The sequence below is a fragment of the Prosopis cineraria genome, unplaced genomic scaffold (genome assembly GCF_029017545.1).
Source record: "Prosopis cineraria cultivar Desert tree isolate PC_DT_omini unplaced genomic scaffold, ASM2901754v1 PC12, whole genome shotgun sequence".
Lineage (NCBI taxonomy): Eukaryota > Viridiplantae > Streptophyta > Magnoliopsida > Fabales > Fabaceae > Prosopis > Prosopis cineraria.
The window spans coordinates 41,840,484-41,857,488 of NW_026555343.1; the positions used below are offsets into that span (position 1 = coordinate 41,840,484).

At 32.7% G+C, this 17,005-nt stretch overlaps 1 protein-coding gene across 1 annotated transcript; it reads right to left on the reverse strand.

Moving 5' to 3' along the window:
* Window positions 1-8,628: 8,628 nt before the first annotated feature.
* Window positions 8,629-14,320, reverse strand: LOC129288537 (CBL-interacting serine/threonine-protein kinase 9). Its single transcript, XM_054925165.1, has 15 exons — window positions 13,991-14,320; window positions 13,587-13,649; window positions 12,787-12,858; window positions 12,490-12,597; window positions 12,282-12,356; window positions 11,729-11,782; window positions 11,513-11,638; window positions 11,322-11,411; window positions 11,030-11,152; window positions 10,673-10,780; window positions 10,262-10,378; window positions 10,062-10,118; window positions 9,437-9,511; window positions 9,112-9,194; window positions 8,629-8,955 (listed from the first exon to the last, which is right to left on the reverse strand). Exons 1-15 carry the CDS (start codon window positions 14,165-14,167, stop codon window positions 8,952-8,954), a joined length of 1,332 nt encoding a protein of 443 aa, XP_054781140.1. The 5' UTR covers window positions 14,168-14,320; the 3' UTR covers window positions 8,629-8,951.
* Between the last annotated feature and the right edge of the window lie 2,685 nt (window positions 14,321-17,005).

Genomic DNA, 17,005 nt, shown 5'->3' on the forward strand with positions numbered 1-17,005 from the left:
AAATTAAATTTTCTCTAATTATCTTAAACTTTTAAAAGGTCAAATGTTTTGCCTCTCAATAACAATTACTTCTAAAACTTCCAAAGCTTGAATGGTGCTGAAAATAATTAATTTACAATTAACCACACCTAACAATCATCAGTACCTCCATTAATTAAATTTCAACTCTCTAACTCAACACTAACCACTAAAAATCATAATCTCTAGCATTCAATCATGCCCATTGAGTTTATTAATTTTTTTTAGCTCCATTAAACTCCCAAACCATCATTAATTTCATTTAGACACCTTTATCCAACTTATTAAGTGCCATTTTTTAATATTAATGACCCTCAACCATCAACAACACATAAAACCATCAACTCATGGTTTAAATGACTTAAATAACTTTCATTAATTTTATTTAAATTAATAGGTATAGACCCATAACCCTATAAGTATGAAAATCATCTCTTAATAAAAACCCTAACTTAAAATTAGTGTAGAGAGAAAGACAAGAGGTAAATGGGGGCTTACTTTAGTGTAGACAAGCTTGAATCCCTCAAAGAAGCTCCAATCATCAAGCCTTAACAGAGCATTTTGCTAGCTTCTCATCCCTCTCTCTTAAACTCTATTTCTTTCTTTGTTTTTCAAACATAGATTTACGGCTATTATGTAGATTTTTGGCCATGCGTTGTGGCTCATGGCACACACACTGTAGCATATGGTACAGAGAGCTCTTACTCTTGAACATGATCAATGTGCTACGGCAGACATTGCACTTGCCATGGCTTGAGGTGCAGAGACACCTTCTTTACATTTTCCTCCTTAGGGCCCAAGGAGCTCAATGCCACTCTAGACTCAATCCTTAGACTACAACCATAACTCATTAGTTTCATTAATACTCTCTAACCATCCATACACCATCAATTACGTTCCAAATTGCTTAATTAGCCTTAATTAGTTTGATTGACTCAAGAATGAAATTTCAAAATGTTACAAGGTTCATCTTTATATTGTAAGACTTTTATATTAATAGAGTATGGCACTTTTTAAGTTTTCATTTCTTTCTCTCTTGTACTTATACTTTTTATTCACACAATTTCACATTTCTTTTCACACCAATTATTCTCAATTTTGGAAATTCTAGTGCCATCTTCTTTTCTTTTCTCTCACTTTCCCATACTTTCTTAACCATAATACCTTATCTCAATCAAGTATTGAAGACGTGGAAGCCATGATTGGAGGAAGGTCAACTCTGATTGAGGATCAAGTTATCATGAGAGGCTAGACTATTGAAGCTTTCTAAGGAGATAAATCCACATCTTGAGTTCTTATAAACCATTTCTCTTATTTTCAATTGCTTTGAATTCTTCTTATCTCCTTCTTAGATTATGTAATTGATGCCTTTGCTAAGTGATTCTAGGTATTACAATGTTCATCTAGGCCAAAAAACTTGTTTAAAATAGGAGAGGATGTGTATTTGATTCTTGGACTAATTGTGCACTCTAAGTGTTTGTGTTTATGCTTTAATGTTTTGATGAATGAACACATATTTTGATTACATTGTCTTTCTACTTTTGATCATTTCTATTAACTTGGTTTAGGCCTTAAACTCTAGTTAATATCATAATTTTGATTAGTTTAAAATATTAAACATGATCTAGACAAAAGTTAGGACTAATTTCAAGGGTCGAATCACAAATCAGTGTAGCTTTTTGAGTGATTTATGTGTTGGATTCTAAGTGGTTATTAGGTCTAATAACTAACACTTAGCCTTAATGGTAATTGAGATACCTTCACACACCAATTGAAGAAGGTAATTAAACCCAAAACAAGGTGAAGAAGAACAAGGATAGAAGTGGTGGAATCTGATTTTGAAAAGCTACTTTGACACTTAATTGAATTTTACACGTTTTTCCCTTTGTTTAATTCACATTAAAATCAAATATAAATATCTAATTTCTCTCTGAAACTCTCAACTTTAATTTTGGAATTTTAATTTATCTTAAATTAGTTGCAAAATGCTTTCTCATTGAGGATAGAATAACTAAGGTGCTCACACTATTATGCTTTAATTTTTTTAAGAAGCTTGACAGCTTTTTCAAGTTTCTTTCCCTCTTGACACTTTTCCAATAAAAAAAAAGTTCTATTCTACTGATATGAAAGGCTTATATATGAGCCTAATAATAACAATGAATATCATAATAATATTTAATGAGCATAAAATATTCTCAAAATTTCAACAGAATAAAACTTAATAGATAATCTCTATCTCAATACTCCCCCTCAAACTCTTGAGTTTGTAACAACTTGTATCATCTCTTGATTTGAAGAAGGTACAATAGGGAAAAGTTTCAAAGAAAGCAAATATAAATTTAGAGTGATTCTCTTATGTATGAATCATAAATCATCATTAAATAAAAGCTTGAAGTGATTCTCGAATAATGAATCTCTCGATAGGAAACTCAAATAATCTCTATCTCAACAAAGATAATGGATTGATGAATATCTACATTACTCGTTGTGTGATTTTTGTAAATTATTCATCTCAAGAAATCACTTAATTGTAAATTTTGAAGTTTATCATTTCACATGTAATCCTATTGAAAATCAGGTTTCCCGGACAAGGCAAGAATTAGATTAACGTATTGGTTATTTGGTAATGTAACAATATTACAAGGTGTAAAGTATATATATGGTCAAAAAAATTATCCATTTATATATATATATATATATATAATTTGTTTATCTGGTGATGGACATATGCAATTACCAATACTGTAATGTAGATATTATTATACTCCCTCCAATTCCTATTCTAAAAAACTTTTAACCACCTTATAAGAACCAAGAAAAGATAATTAAATCATTAACTTTATTTGAAAATATAATAAACACTCAATTTTACTCCTATTTAAATAAAAAAATAAATTTGCATTAAGCACTACTGCATTAAAAAAAGGCTTTGGTTGTATTTAAAATTTTAATTTAGTGACATTTACAAAAACACTATAAGTCTTGAAGCTATCTAAAGTCTCATATGATGTTTCATTCATTAATGAAACACCACAAACTTTTCTTATAGTAAGAGCGTTTAGTTTATGAAACACCTCCTTCATTAATATTTTTTTTAAATAAAATGGAAGTTTTAATTTTTTTCCTTTTTTAAAGAACAAATAGAGATAGAGTTAAAAATATCACCTCTTTACTATATATATATATATATATATATTTAAATTAACTAACAGAGGTGGCATTTCTTCCACCAAGAAACGCCCCCTCTCTTACATATTTTTTTAAAAAAACGATTGACAAAGGTGGTGTTTAGTTCGCTTGAAAATGTCATTTCTTGTTTTTTCTTAAATATTTTTTATGAAATTATGTAGGTCCAAATTTTTCTTATACAAATTCCAACAATACAATACAATCTAGCTATTCAGGTATTGACAAATTTGTACAAAGTATACTATTATAACCACTACAGCAAACAAGTTAACAACTACACCTATCTATGTTCACCTATAGTTTACATATCTAATGATAAGTTCCAACAAATTCACTAGCAATGACAATGTACAACTACAGCTTATTTTGAACACATACCAAGCTTCTTGCTCCCTTCCTCCAAAACATAAGATGATCATTTTTTAATTAGATCATAAATTTGCTCATCATTTTATTCTTCGCATTGTGTCCTCATACTATTCAAAAGTAATTATTAAGATGAAATGTCAAAAGCAACTAAATATTATTGAACCGAATAAAATTAAATGAATTTAAATTTTCATACCAAAAAAGGGACAAAAATTTGATTATAAGTGATCATGTCTTTCATAAATTTTATTATGTAATACCCACAAATATTGCTATTAGGTTAGAAAGGGCACTAAAAATTATCAAAAGGTCATGTAAATTTATCAATCCAGTAAATTTATTTTCAATGATTCAATAAATTCTTATAAATATAAACATACCATAATCTTAATATACTCATAACTCTCAATACATTCTATCTATCTCATAGTTAATGAGTTTAAGTATGAGTAATATTATATTCTATCAAATATCTGATATTAAAAATTAAAATTTTTTTCTAGGATTGGCCCTCTAATAAGGATAAGAGGAAATAATTTTTTTGGTAATAATAATATTGTAAGTTAGCTTGTATACGTACAAATGTACGATCAAATCATATAGAGAGCATGGTAAAGTCTTAGACAATCACATATATGTAGGCAAATGAAAAATAAGTTAATTTAGTAATAAATAAATATTATGATTTTTTTTACAAAATTAGATATAATCTATAAGAATGACCCTAATTAGGGAATTGTCTGCATATACTCATTCCTTAAAAAATATAAGACATTTTTTATGTAAGATATTATAAAATATGAGGAATCTTGGGATCTTTTATGGTGCAATTAATGAGATTTTTTCAAAGATATCATTAATTAGAAGTGTAATTAATAGTTTTTTTTAATTGAGACACCTTATTAAATAGAAATAAATATGAAAATGTTTATAATTTTAAAGATAATTAACAAAATCTTTAGATGTGTAATTTAGTTAGAAATACCTAAAGGAAGGAGAATGCCTTTAATATTAAGGTGGACATATTTGGACTTATATAGAAGGCTAGAAGCACAGGGAAGGAACTAATTGGTTTAATTAGAGATGAAGCGTATCATTTTGCTGGGTCTAGGGCTGTGCATGGGCAGGGTCGGGTAGGGCAGCCCATTAACCCGATGCCCTGCCCTAAATGTCTTCGGGCAAAAAAACTATGCCCAAAGCCCGACCCTACCCGAAAGACGCCCGACTTTGGATGGGCCGGGTGGGCAGGTTCGGGCAGGGATCGGGCACCTCGGGCAGGGTCTTCAACCTTGTCCTACCGAAATAAAAAATCAGAACCATCCACACAAATCTGAAATACACCGTAGCAAATTATTTATTTTCATCAATAAATCACTTCAAGCTCTTATTTTAAAAGTAATAGATTGTTAAATATCACTAGCAAAAATATTATGGTGTCATCAAAAAACTTAATGGCAAAGCAAATATGGAAGGAATTTTTCATGCAAGTCACAGTCCAATTCCAAATTCTAAGGAATATAAAAATATTTAACCTAAGGTTTATAAACTTGATCATCAAGGCATCTAAAAAAAAAACTACCATTTATGTCCCCATCAAGTTAACAAATTACATCCTATATTATTATTTTTATAAAAAATATATTATATCTCGGGCCGGGTAGGGTCAATTGGTTGGATACCCCAGCCCTAAACCCTGCCCAACCCGAAGATCTGGCTCAGCCCGACCATGCCCAAACAGTATTAGGCAATTTTTTTAGAGCTTGGGTTGGGCATATTTTGCTCGGGTCGGGCCGGGCATCTCGAGCTTATGGGCATCCTGCACAGGCCTAACTGGGTCCCTATCTGATGATCATAAAATTATAAATATAACGATCCAGGTGGCGGGGGACGGTTCCATTACTCTATGACCACTAATAAAGGTGGGCCCATTCATCTCCTAAATTAAAACAGCTTCCTCCAACGGTCCAACCACAAACTCATTCTTACATTTATTCAATGTTCCTCTGCTTCACTAGCTAGTCAAAACATCTCTCTTAAATTTAACATTATTCATGTGTTCTTTAAATTCTATTTATAAAGTTAAAAAAAAGTATTTATTTTGGTTCTGCAGTTCCTCAGCAATTATTATATTTATTTTTATCCTTTTATTTCTATTAAATATTAAGAGGGTTATTAAATAATAGAGTATTTTATTTTAAGTTATGTATTTCCCCTGGTCTTCTTTATAAATTATTTTTAACATATTTTATTATAATAAAAAATCTTAAATTTTATTAACTTTGTCTTAAAAGTTATTAAGTTTTTACATCTACCTCTTAATAAAAAGAGAGAGAGAGAGAGAGAATTATTTTCAATAATTTTTCATAACATTTACTCCTTTTCATTCTATTTATAAGATAGAGAGAAGATTTTTTTATCCTATTTATGAGTCATATTTGCTCTCCATTGAATATTGAAAAAAAAAATATGTTATTAAAATATATTTATTTAATAGGGGACAATGTTGAAAAATTATTAAATCTCTAGATAGAGTTAATAAGTTTTAAAATTTTATTTAATTCTAATAAAATATGCTATAAGTAACTTATAAATAAAACAAGAGGAGTAATATTCAATCTTGCATCTTAGTCTTGTATCTCTTAACTCCTCCTTTTCTCTCCCACTCAATCTTGCAAACCACAACTTCATTCAATGTAATCTCAAGTATTGCACTACTGATGCCCAAAGAATTTATGATTTCAATTGCCAGCAAAAAATTAAATTTATAATTGGTTATATTATTTTTCTATTGTCTATTAATATCAAAATATGTAGTTTATTTTGTATATTTACTTGAAAGAAAGAACATTAAAAAAAGAACTATAAAATGATGTTAAACTTGCAAGGCCATCCATAAGTCGGCGAGTTCAAGGGCCACGCTTTGATGATAATGATAAGGTACTCTTTAGGTAAATGAGCTTCTCATCTGAGTTCAAGGGCCAGGTTATCCCTAAACTTCTTGGATTAAACCTTCTCATATACCTTTGGTACACAAGCATTTTTACGTAGAGTATTTTCATCTGTCAATAATAACACTAGTGAATTTTTGCCAAAAATAAATAAATCTTTGACGTCCATTTTATTTGTGGTTTCCTAGTCCCTCCCTAATCAGATGTAAAAAGGAATAACTAACCTAAAGAAGCATTTTGTACGAAAGATAGTGTCGTAACTCGTGTTGTCGGCTTTAATCTGTTTGCGATGGTTTTTTTTTTTTTTTTCAAAAATAGAAGGTCACGGGATTAACTCGCGCAGACAGACAAACTAAGTTTTATCAGCATGCAAAATATTCATATAGCCAAAAAGTGAATTATTAAAAATTTGAACATTTAAAATATCATTAGATGTTAAATGAGCCATCCAATCGACGCATTTATTAACCTCTTTAAAAATATAGTTAAAGTTGATTGTCTAATAGATCTCTGATATTATTAATAGTTGCAGCAAGAGGATGATTAGTGGAGAATTCTTTACGTATTAGTGTGAGCACCTTTATAAAGTTTGAGTAGACATTGACTTTAATAAATTTCATTGCCCAACAAATGTTGAAACCTTTTAAGATGCCCAAAAGTTTAGCTGTCGTATTTGGTTGATAACTAATGTATTTAGTAAAGCTTTTGATCCAATTGCCTTGATCATTGTGAATGAAACCTCCACAAGAAGCCGCACCTTGATTGTTAACAGAGCCATCCGTATCAAGTCTGACCCAACCTTTATTTGGAGAACATCATTTTACTTTAGTTCTATCACTTTGCTAATCCAAAAAGTTGATTTTAGATAGAAGGTAACGATCACTATGAATGTCATGCTAGTAAATGCAATGTCTTTATTAAGCATGTTTTTTTCAAAATAAATGTATTTGCATCTTTCTTTTTAGATGATCCAACACACCTGCGCGAAAAATTTCTGTCAGGAAACATTTCTTGCTTTAGCGTTACAAAAAGTTTCTTCCAACACCGTATGCGATGGTTCATTTTGTTTTATATATTGCGACGCGTCTAAAAATCAAGTGCGTTATATAAACTGCCCGTTCGGTTAATGCAAGAGAACATCAAACCACAAAGAGTGACTACACGTTCTCGGTGCATTTTTTGTGTTTTGTTTTTTGTTTTTTTTTTTCGAAGGACCACCGGCGCAGAAAAATCCTACTCACTCCTTGCACTGCGAAATTTAGACATTCTTGTCAAACATTAATATTGCTTCCCGCCAACTCAAATAAAGATGTTGCAGTAATGCCCATCGTCGTTTTCACACACTCACTTGTTACATAAATAACCTGCGTTTATATACCACACACGTCTGTGGCAGCGGTAGCCCACTTATTTAAGGTTTCTAACAAAAAATTCAATATCATTGCAAACCAATAAATCAATATATGTAACTAACGCACATGAAAAACAGAGAACTTAAGGATGTACAGTTTACATTCTTCAATGTTCAACAAGACTGTAATATTATATTCACTATGAATAATTACAATTCCAAATAAAATGACCATTGATATGAGATATAAAAATTAGCTTTTGCTTTTGCTAAAAGTTGCTTGGGCTTTTATCAAATATACTATCCTCACTCATGTGTCTTTTTTCTCCTCCCTTCATCAATAAAAAGGAGCTTAACGTATAAGTGAGGACAATAAGTTTAACAAAAGTTAAAACAACTTTTGATAAAACTAAAAGCAACTTAACCAATAGTTTATGTGATTGAACTCAAAACTTCATCAACAAATTTAATCTTCATACTAAATTCTTGAGGATTTAATTTAAAAGTCCCGAGCTTGACACTAAAAACTCATGACTTTGGATGACAATTTTGAGTTTCTATTCATTCACATCTTGGTTTAAAAGAAAGTATAGCTAGTAGGATGCACCTCAAAGGGAGTCCATAGCAAGATTAGACAATCTCACACCCTTTTTTTTTTTTAAAAAACTACGGGTATAGTACTAAGAAGAAGAAATCGTCATTATGGTTTTCCATAGTACAATAACCACAGGTTATTAAAAAAAAAACAAAAAGAAAAAAAAAAGCCACCAGTTCCATTAGATCATTTTCTGTGTTTTGCAATTTGCAAAAGTGAAACAATGAAAATGGCGCATGAATAATTTACACAAGCCCGTGCGCAAATACTTGTACATTCATCAACCAGAAAGGCAACCAAATCTCTCTTTCCAGTCTCTCGGGCATGATCTAGCCATCCACACCTGATTAAGCTAGTAATAAAGTTTAAGAGCCCAACATGATTATAACAATGCGGCTACCAATTTTGTGGGCAATATTGTTTCTCCTATCAAACATCAGCTTGGTCCATTCCAACCGATACACGCTCCGGAATACACTCACTAGCTGCACACAAATTAAAGAGAATGAAAATGAAGAACCCAATATGATTGCTCTCCCCACACTCCTACAATATATGTGGACCACATAGAGAGGCGGTAAGACCTCATCACAGACCAATGTAAGCCATTTATAGCAGGGTGTTTGGGGAAGGTGACTTGCCTTGATTGTTCAAGTTTTCCTCCATTTTTTCCTTCAGTGTGCCACACTACGTCTTGCAAACCTGACGAGAAGTTTTTGTAGAACTGCATGTAAATAAAGAATAGGGTGATCTGTCAATCAACAGCTAACAGCGATCCTGAAATATGTCTCTGCTCTTTCCAGTTGATATGCAGTACTTGAGAAGAGCCAAAAGGAAAGAATTATAAAAATGAACTCTACGAAAGAAATTGAGTGCAAAAACCCAGTAGTTTAGCAGTAGCAGACTAGCAAATCTCTTAATGAGTTAAATTTCTTAATTACAACGGAATTTTCAAATTTTACTCGCCTTGTGAAACTCCAGTGTGTCACCCCCCGTCTTCCGCAACTCCACCATGTGCAACGAGGGAGCCACTTCAAAAACCTGAAGCCAAAGTGAGAACCATATAAATTGGAAGACACTAATGAATACATAAATCATTGTGCTTTCTTCCTTCCTTTTCCCCTAATTACCATCAGGGACATTCTTTGGCTTAGCCTGAGATCCCCTTTCTTGGTTAGACAATGTTAGTTGTCAAGTAATAAGAAGACTCCCATTGACTTTTATGATATTTACGAGCTTCAACCCATTTATGGTCTTTTTTGAAATTTAAGCAACTATACAGGAAGATAAATAGATAATACATCTTTAGAGCATGAATATAATCAAAGAACCACGATGATAATCTACTGTGCCTTCAAAACAATGCAACTTCAATCTCTGCCTTGGTTTCTGTGTTTTCTGTTCATATTGTACAAATTCATGTCACTATCACCAACAAGCAAATTCTCCAGCTCACATTCAAAAGTCAGGCCAAGTACACGAGACCAGAATCTTTCTCAGCAAGTAGATTGATCGGAAAATTATAACCTTTTGTTGCCTTTGACATGCACCTAGGAAAAAATGCTTATAACCTTGAAGAATGACCCAGTACCTCAGTAGCCACAGAGAGGTGTCCCTTCCTTCCAGTCTTGTCACCTTGAAGCTTCATCTGCAAAATTTAATCTGCATGAGGTAGAGTACTCTTACAGCATAATTAGTGGCTTCCCTTCTTGACTTAAAAATCCTCACATCTGAAATAGCTTGTGACACATAGGTATTATGCATAGTCGAAGTGACAAGACAAACTATCACCTTGTAGTTTCGCCTGTGAACATTAAATCCCAGTGGTTTGGCAGCTTCCTCGATTTTAGAAATAATTTCATGTGCAGGGCGCTGAGAAGTAAATCTTGTTTCTCGCTTGACAATACCCTATAGGGTTGATTTAGAATATCACAGAAAACACACATTATTAACCAGAAAGAACAAATACATACTATCAACATTTTGTAATGCATCCTCCCCAAGGAAAAAACTCCTAGGTGAATTCACATTAGGCTTTCAATGAACATGCTCAACCAAAATTGACAAAAAAGGAATATCTTCATAATTCATAACTTTTGACTAGGGTGTCATAAGTCAAATTTATGTGACTTGTCATATGAACGAAGCTTGTATAATATGAATCCCGTAAGATGATCAAGGCATAGACTAATTTTCACTCACCATCTCTTTCTCAAACAAACTGTCAAGATTGAAACTCTGGGACCTCGAAATGAGCTCAAAAGCATTCATGGAGACGGGTTTTTCTTTCCTCTCTGTCACAAGGTTTTCCTACCAAAAAAAGTAAATGTACATTATTCTACAATTATACATAGAGAAGAGCTTCAGAAAACTTTTTCACATATCTCAACTTACACTCCCCCACTTAAAAGCATTTACCTAAAAATAAAACAGTTTGAAAGGTAAGATTGGTCCAGTTTCACTACACTGTGTTATTTGTAGAACAACGTCCATGTCAGGAGTTATTTAAGGAAACATTGGACAAAAGAAATTGAACAGACATAGCAAGAAGCTAAGTACCTTGGAATCATTGAAGGCCGCAGCTACATCATCTACATTTATACCCTCTTCCTCTTCAAAACATGGTGGTTTGTATCCTTCCTTGAACCATTTATCTCCCAAGAGTTCTGGAATTTTTATCCTCTGCAAAAAGCAACCTAATGTTTAAAAAGAAATTATCACGCTTCCAGCTGGGTGTTTTCAAACAAGAGGATCAGAAGTGGAGAACAGGATCATAAACAAGTGAGAGTAAAAGATTCGGTATAGTGGGAAAAATAATCCTTGAAAGAGCTAGTAGGATTTGAGGACTCACTGTGAGAGGGTTTGGATCAAGAATACGATTCAGCAGTTTCTTTACATCTGGTGGAAACCATGATGGGTATGAGAATTCAGCCTTGCTGATCTGGAATATACTAGAATTATTGATTTTTCCTTCCAAATGACCTGATAAATAGCTTCTTTTTCACCATTGATTCTCAATAATCATAATCTGAAACAACTTACTTTCTTATACAAAGCCATTTGATTTGGCTCATCAAACGGCAAGTACCCAGCCATCAGAACAAAGAGAATCACACCACATGACCAAATATCAGCTGCTGAACCATCATAGCCTTTAGCATTAAGCACCTGATGCAGACAGTGCATGAGATAACACACAAAACAGTTGGAGGACCAGTGTGGTCTCCCATCACATAAATGAAGACATATGCTAGGTACCTCAGGAGCAACATAATTAGGGGTTCCACAGGCAGTGCGTAGCAGTGCATCATCCTGCATGATAAGAGACTCTGAGTAAGAGTGTTTTTTTTTTTTCATGCAACCTAAAAAATTTAACTTCATTAAGTAAATAAAACCCATTCACCATTAAAATTAAGTTGAGTCCTAAGTTTTTGCAAACATCAAGGGCAACTAGATAGGGAACAGCTCACTTAAGCAAAATTTGAAGGAGTTAAAAGAGATCACGTCTAAAAGCAGTCCAGTCTGATTTCAAATTGTTCAAGGATAATGAAATCAAACCCGTGACTATGTCAAGTCAATCAGCAAAAGTTAGCCCATGAACTAATAAATGATTTTCTGTATAATCTGATCAAAGCTGATAACATAGGTTGCCAAATGCCCAAGGAATAAATAGTGTAAAACTATAACGAATTGTCATAGCATCAGCAAAAACAAGCAGGATGCTAATAACACTCAAAACTTCAGAGAAAGCTTTTCTAATCATAAAGACAAGCAAGAACCTATGCCAATCATATAGAAGATAAATACTCACTTGCTGGGAGTATGTACTCAGTCCAAAATCTGAAACTTTAAGAATATCATTCGAGTCCAGAAGAAGATTCTCAGGCTGCCAAGTACAATGAGGATGAGTCTGAGTCTGAGTCTTTATTTTATTAGAAATATGCAGTAAATCAATCCTCACTACACTTGTAAGCCTATGATAAGAATAAATATCTAGAGGACTAAGCAAATTTTTAGACCTTCAAGTCTCTGTGAAAGACACCTCTACTATGGCAGTAATCAACAGCATTAATAAGTTGTTGGAAATATTGCCTTGCTTCACTCTCCTTAAGTCTCCCATCGTTAGCCTGGAAATCAAAATGGCAATAAAGCCAATCCTTAGCTACAGACAGATGCGAGATCATCAACACAAGACATCAATGTACTTAAAGAAATAGCAAGCATATTTTAACGTACTGTCCCTTCAAAGGAAAAAAGCAAAAGAAGGAAGGCAAATATTATCAAAGAGAAAAACATATGCAAAAATAGTAACTTACTATTTTGTCAAATAGTTCTCCACCATCAACAAACTCCAGGACAATGTAAATCTTTGTTTTGCTTGCCATTACCTATACTTAACCAGAACACATATTGAGTTAGAAACGCTAAACTAAATGCATTTCGAGAGTAGAAAACGAAATTTTCATCCAACATTTTAACCCAAGAATCAAGAATGTAATTTTCAATTTTTGTAATCATACATTACACCATGAAATTATTCTAAAATGAAGATATGACTGCTTATATATAACCCCCGCCATTAAGTTTTCCATAGAAAAAGGATTAAGAGACTTTGTGATTGCCCTTCCTCAAAATTATAAAAAATAGGTTTGAATAAATACACACTGTACAGACACGCATACGAAGGTGTGCTTATTTGGCTTCAATACGTCACCCACCACATTATTAAGTTAGCTGAACTCCATCAACCTTTTTGTTTTTTAAATTACTCGGTGAACCGTTTTGTAGGAGAAAAAATTATTTAAGGAAGAATCATCATGCAAGTCCCAAGAGTACAGAGACTTTTGGGATTCAAGCACTTCGAATCTGATCGGTACGCTGCCAAGACTAATGCTATAATAGTTCTCGATCTCGAGAGGTTGACTTATGTGCTTTACTAATAAAATATATGACAGAAATTATCAACAGTTCTAAAAAAGCAATTTCTTCTGTTCTGGTAAATTTAAATACGAAAAAAATGACGAAAAAGCGCATTTTACATCAAAAGTAAGAAAACACTTTCTTTGTTTCAACTACAGAAGAACTGAAAAAAAAGAATTTGAGATTCGAATGGCACCTCAAATATATTAACAACATTCGGGTGTTTGATCAGCTTCATCGTGGAAATTTCTCTCTTCAGCTGCCAAGAAAAAGAACAACTTCCAATACTTTATCACTTCCATAACAAAAAGAAACACAAGATATTATGCACAGGTTCTACGTAAGCATAATCATGCAGGGAAAACCGGCAGACAAGGTCTCCATATGTAAATAATGACAAGCTCTACAAAACACACACAAAAACCAGAGTCAAAAGCCCGAAAAATTGAGGCACCACTCATCTGAAGCATTATTAACACAGCAATAGGCAGAAACCCATGTAGGGTCATCAGGAAACAATCTCAAGCGACACGAAACTAGTAAATTGAAGCCATATTAATTGACAATGAAGCTTCAATTCAAGACACAGATTGCAGCCACCTGTTCCACCATCTTGTGTCGAAGCACATGATTGCGGTCGAGGATTTTGATGGCGACGTGCTGTCCCGTCTCAACGTTTCTCGCAAACTTCACCTTGGCGAAGCTACCCTCGCCAATGGTTTTACCCAGCTCGTATTTTCCCACGCGAGTCCGAGATTTCGCTGCATTCATGCTCATTTTTGCCTTCAAAGTAGTGATTTCTCCGATGCGGGTTTGAATGTGGGTGATACTTACGGAGCTGAAATAAAGCGAGCTCAAGAACTGATGATTTTGTCTATTGCGAAATGGAAAATGAAAAATCCGCGCGGAGACTGGAGAGGAGGAGGACGAACGAGAGATGGAATAATGGATGAGGAAGATAAGTGCGTGACTGAAGCGTGTGGGGCCAGGAGCATGAAGCGGGTCCCACTATCTGTTCTACAATTGTTTCGGCTGCTTTAAAAAATTAAAGGTTACATTAATGCTGTCTTCCCCAAAACGCCCTTTTTCCTTTTTGATTAAAAAACAACCTTATTGAAGATCCAATATGTGATTGGATTGAAGAGAAAAAAAAAAATGAAAGGATATTTAAATTTTAAAATATGAAATTACCTTTTTGTACAATGAAAGTTAATTTACATCGAAAATCTAATCTTTTTTATGATTAATCTAAAATAAATTCTATTGAAATTGATGTACGGAACATATCTTAAAACGAATTAGAAGAATTTATATTTAATATTTTCTTAATCGATAAAACAAACGGACATTAAATAATCATCATCCTTTTCACTAAAAGATCCAAAAATGATTGCTATATAATTTCTGAATAGAATTATAGTTATATTATCATTGAAAATCATAGACTATGATATTTTAGTCATTAAACTTAATATCAAGTATACAAAAAATTACATTTAAAGCTTACTTATTAATGCCATGTTTTGTTACATAAATGTTTGCACATCAGAAGGTAAAATTAATGAATACAATGAATTCATATTTTGTTAACTAAAACTGTTAATTTGATCTCGTTATTGAAATTTTGCATTGATTTGAGATGTTTATGGTGAAAGTGCATTCATTCGTCTTAACTTGATAAATTAACATAGTTGTGTTTTAATAAAATTTTTTTAAAAAAATTCTGCTTGGGTACTAATAAAATTGCAATTGCGCTTCGCTTGATTAATGGTTGAAGCTTAAGTATTAATTTTACATAATTATTGTTGGAGAATACACCATGTATTTATTACATTTTTATTACTATTACTCGATAATAACGATTGTTTTACTATTTTTTGAGAAATTAAAATATTCATAATTATTTATTTTATTTCATTTTATCATGCACAACAAAAAGTCATTCGGAAAATTAATTAAATTCCGAAGTTTACCTCGGGAATAAGCTCTGGAGGGTAGTTATGTAATTGGGGATGGAGTGCGGACGAGAGCGGGTGATTTGGTTCGCATCTCAAGATGCTCTTGCGTTATTATCGCCGTCATCATAATTTTTTTTTTTTGGAGAATAATGGCCTTTCGTGTTATTAAATGCTCAAGGCTCAATTATTGTTTGGCTTTCATTCCTGACCTGGAAATTATTTGTCTTTGGAAATTAAAAAAAAAAAAAAGAATGTTGTTTAGTTCGAGTGGAGAAAAGTAGCATTAGACCGCCTAACAAGCGCATGCATATTCTCCACAAGATCCAAAAGGTGATAATAACTAGTGTGGTCCGTACTTTTGCACAAATCATTAGAAATGAAACATGCTTTTTATTACTTCACTGGGTCCTATTTATGAGCAATAAGACAGGTGGAGAATAATTTCCTATTTATTTATTAAGAATGTCATTACTTTTTTTTTTTTACTTTGCAACACATATTTGTGAGAAAAAGTTATTAAAATATATACATTTAATTAGGACACAGTTGAAAATTCATTAAATATTTAGAAAAAAATTAATGAGTTTTAGAACTTTCTTTCATCTGATGAAACAGGGTGTGAATGGTTTACAAATAGAAGCAGGGTGATTGATATTTAGGGCATGTTTGAAGATGCTTCGTGAGAAGCCAAAACCACGTTTTGGATTAGTTGCTTGTGCGAAATGCAACGAGAATGACGCGTAAAGAAGGATGACTGGATGAGTGAGCTTCACCTATACGTGGGCCCACCCAGAGCCTTGTCTTGCCTTTGATGTGGCAGATACACACCAAAAAGGTTTAATATCCTAGAGTGATCCTAATCTCTTAGTATGATGATAGGTAAGCTCTAAAGATTTTTTGCTTCCCTCTGATTTGAGGTGTTATAAAAATACGTAAAGTGACAAGGATCAGCTCAGGGTTCAGCCCAGGACAAGGCAACCAGGCCTTTGGGCCATACCAAAAGATGTGGGCTCCTTCGCTAAAGCATCATTTCCTCCCACCCACCTTTTCACTTCTTTTTTTCCCATCTCCTCATTCATCCTCTTCAAATTATTCGATTCAACGCTTGCAAAATCACAACCATTGTTCTTCCAAAGAAAAAATATATAATCATTTTTAAAAAAAGGAAAAAAGAAAAGATTCGTTTGATTTGTCATAAGAAAATACGAGGGGAAGAGTGTTCAAGTTTAAAATTCAAATACTCAATCCAGTCTTTAAATATGAAATCTAGTTAACTAATTCACAAAAACAATAATGATAAGCCTTATTCTATTAAGTGAAGTCAGATATGTAAATTATATGATGTCATTGTATTATATCATTTATTAAATTTTTTAAAAATGTTAATTAAGAGGTCTCAATTAATAACTTTTAAAAATATTTTCTTTAGTCTTTCTCTACTTTTCTTGACAGGATTCAAAGTTTATTTGTTTCACTCACCTCACAAGTGCCTCCTATGGTCTTTTTTTCATTTACATGTTCAAACCACCTAAAACAATTTCTATCATTTTTCCTTCAATAGGTGTGATGCCCACTTTTTTTATATATACTCATTTATGATTTTGTCTTTACGTGTATATCCATACATTCATCTCAACATTTTCATCCTGCTACTCTA

Coding starts and splice junctions, on each gene's coding strand:
- LOC129288537 (XM_054925165.1), bottom strand. CDS start 14,167: ATGAGCATGAATGCAGCGAAATCTCGGACTCGCGTGGGAAAATACGAG. Junction 13,650..13,990: donor GACACAAGATGGTGGAACAG/GTGGCTGCAATC, acceptor TTTTCTTGGCAG/CTGAAGAGAGAAATTTCCAC. Junction 10,781..11,029: donor CGGCCTTCAATGATTCCAAG/GTACTTAGCTTC, acceptor TTTTTTTGGTAG/GAAAACCTTGTGACAGAGAG.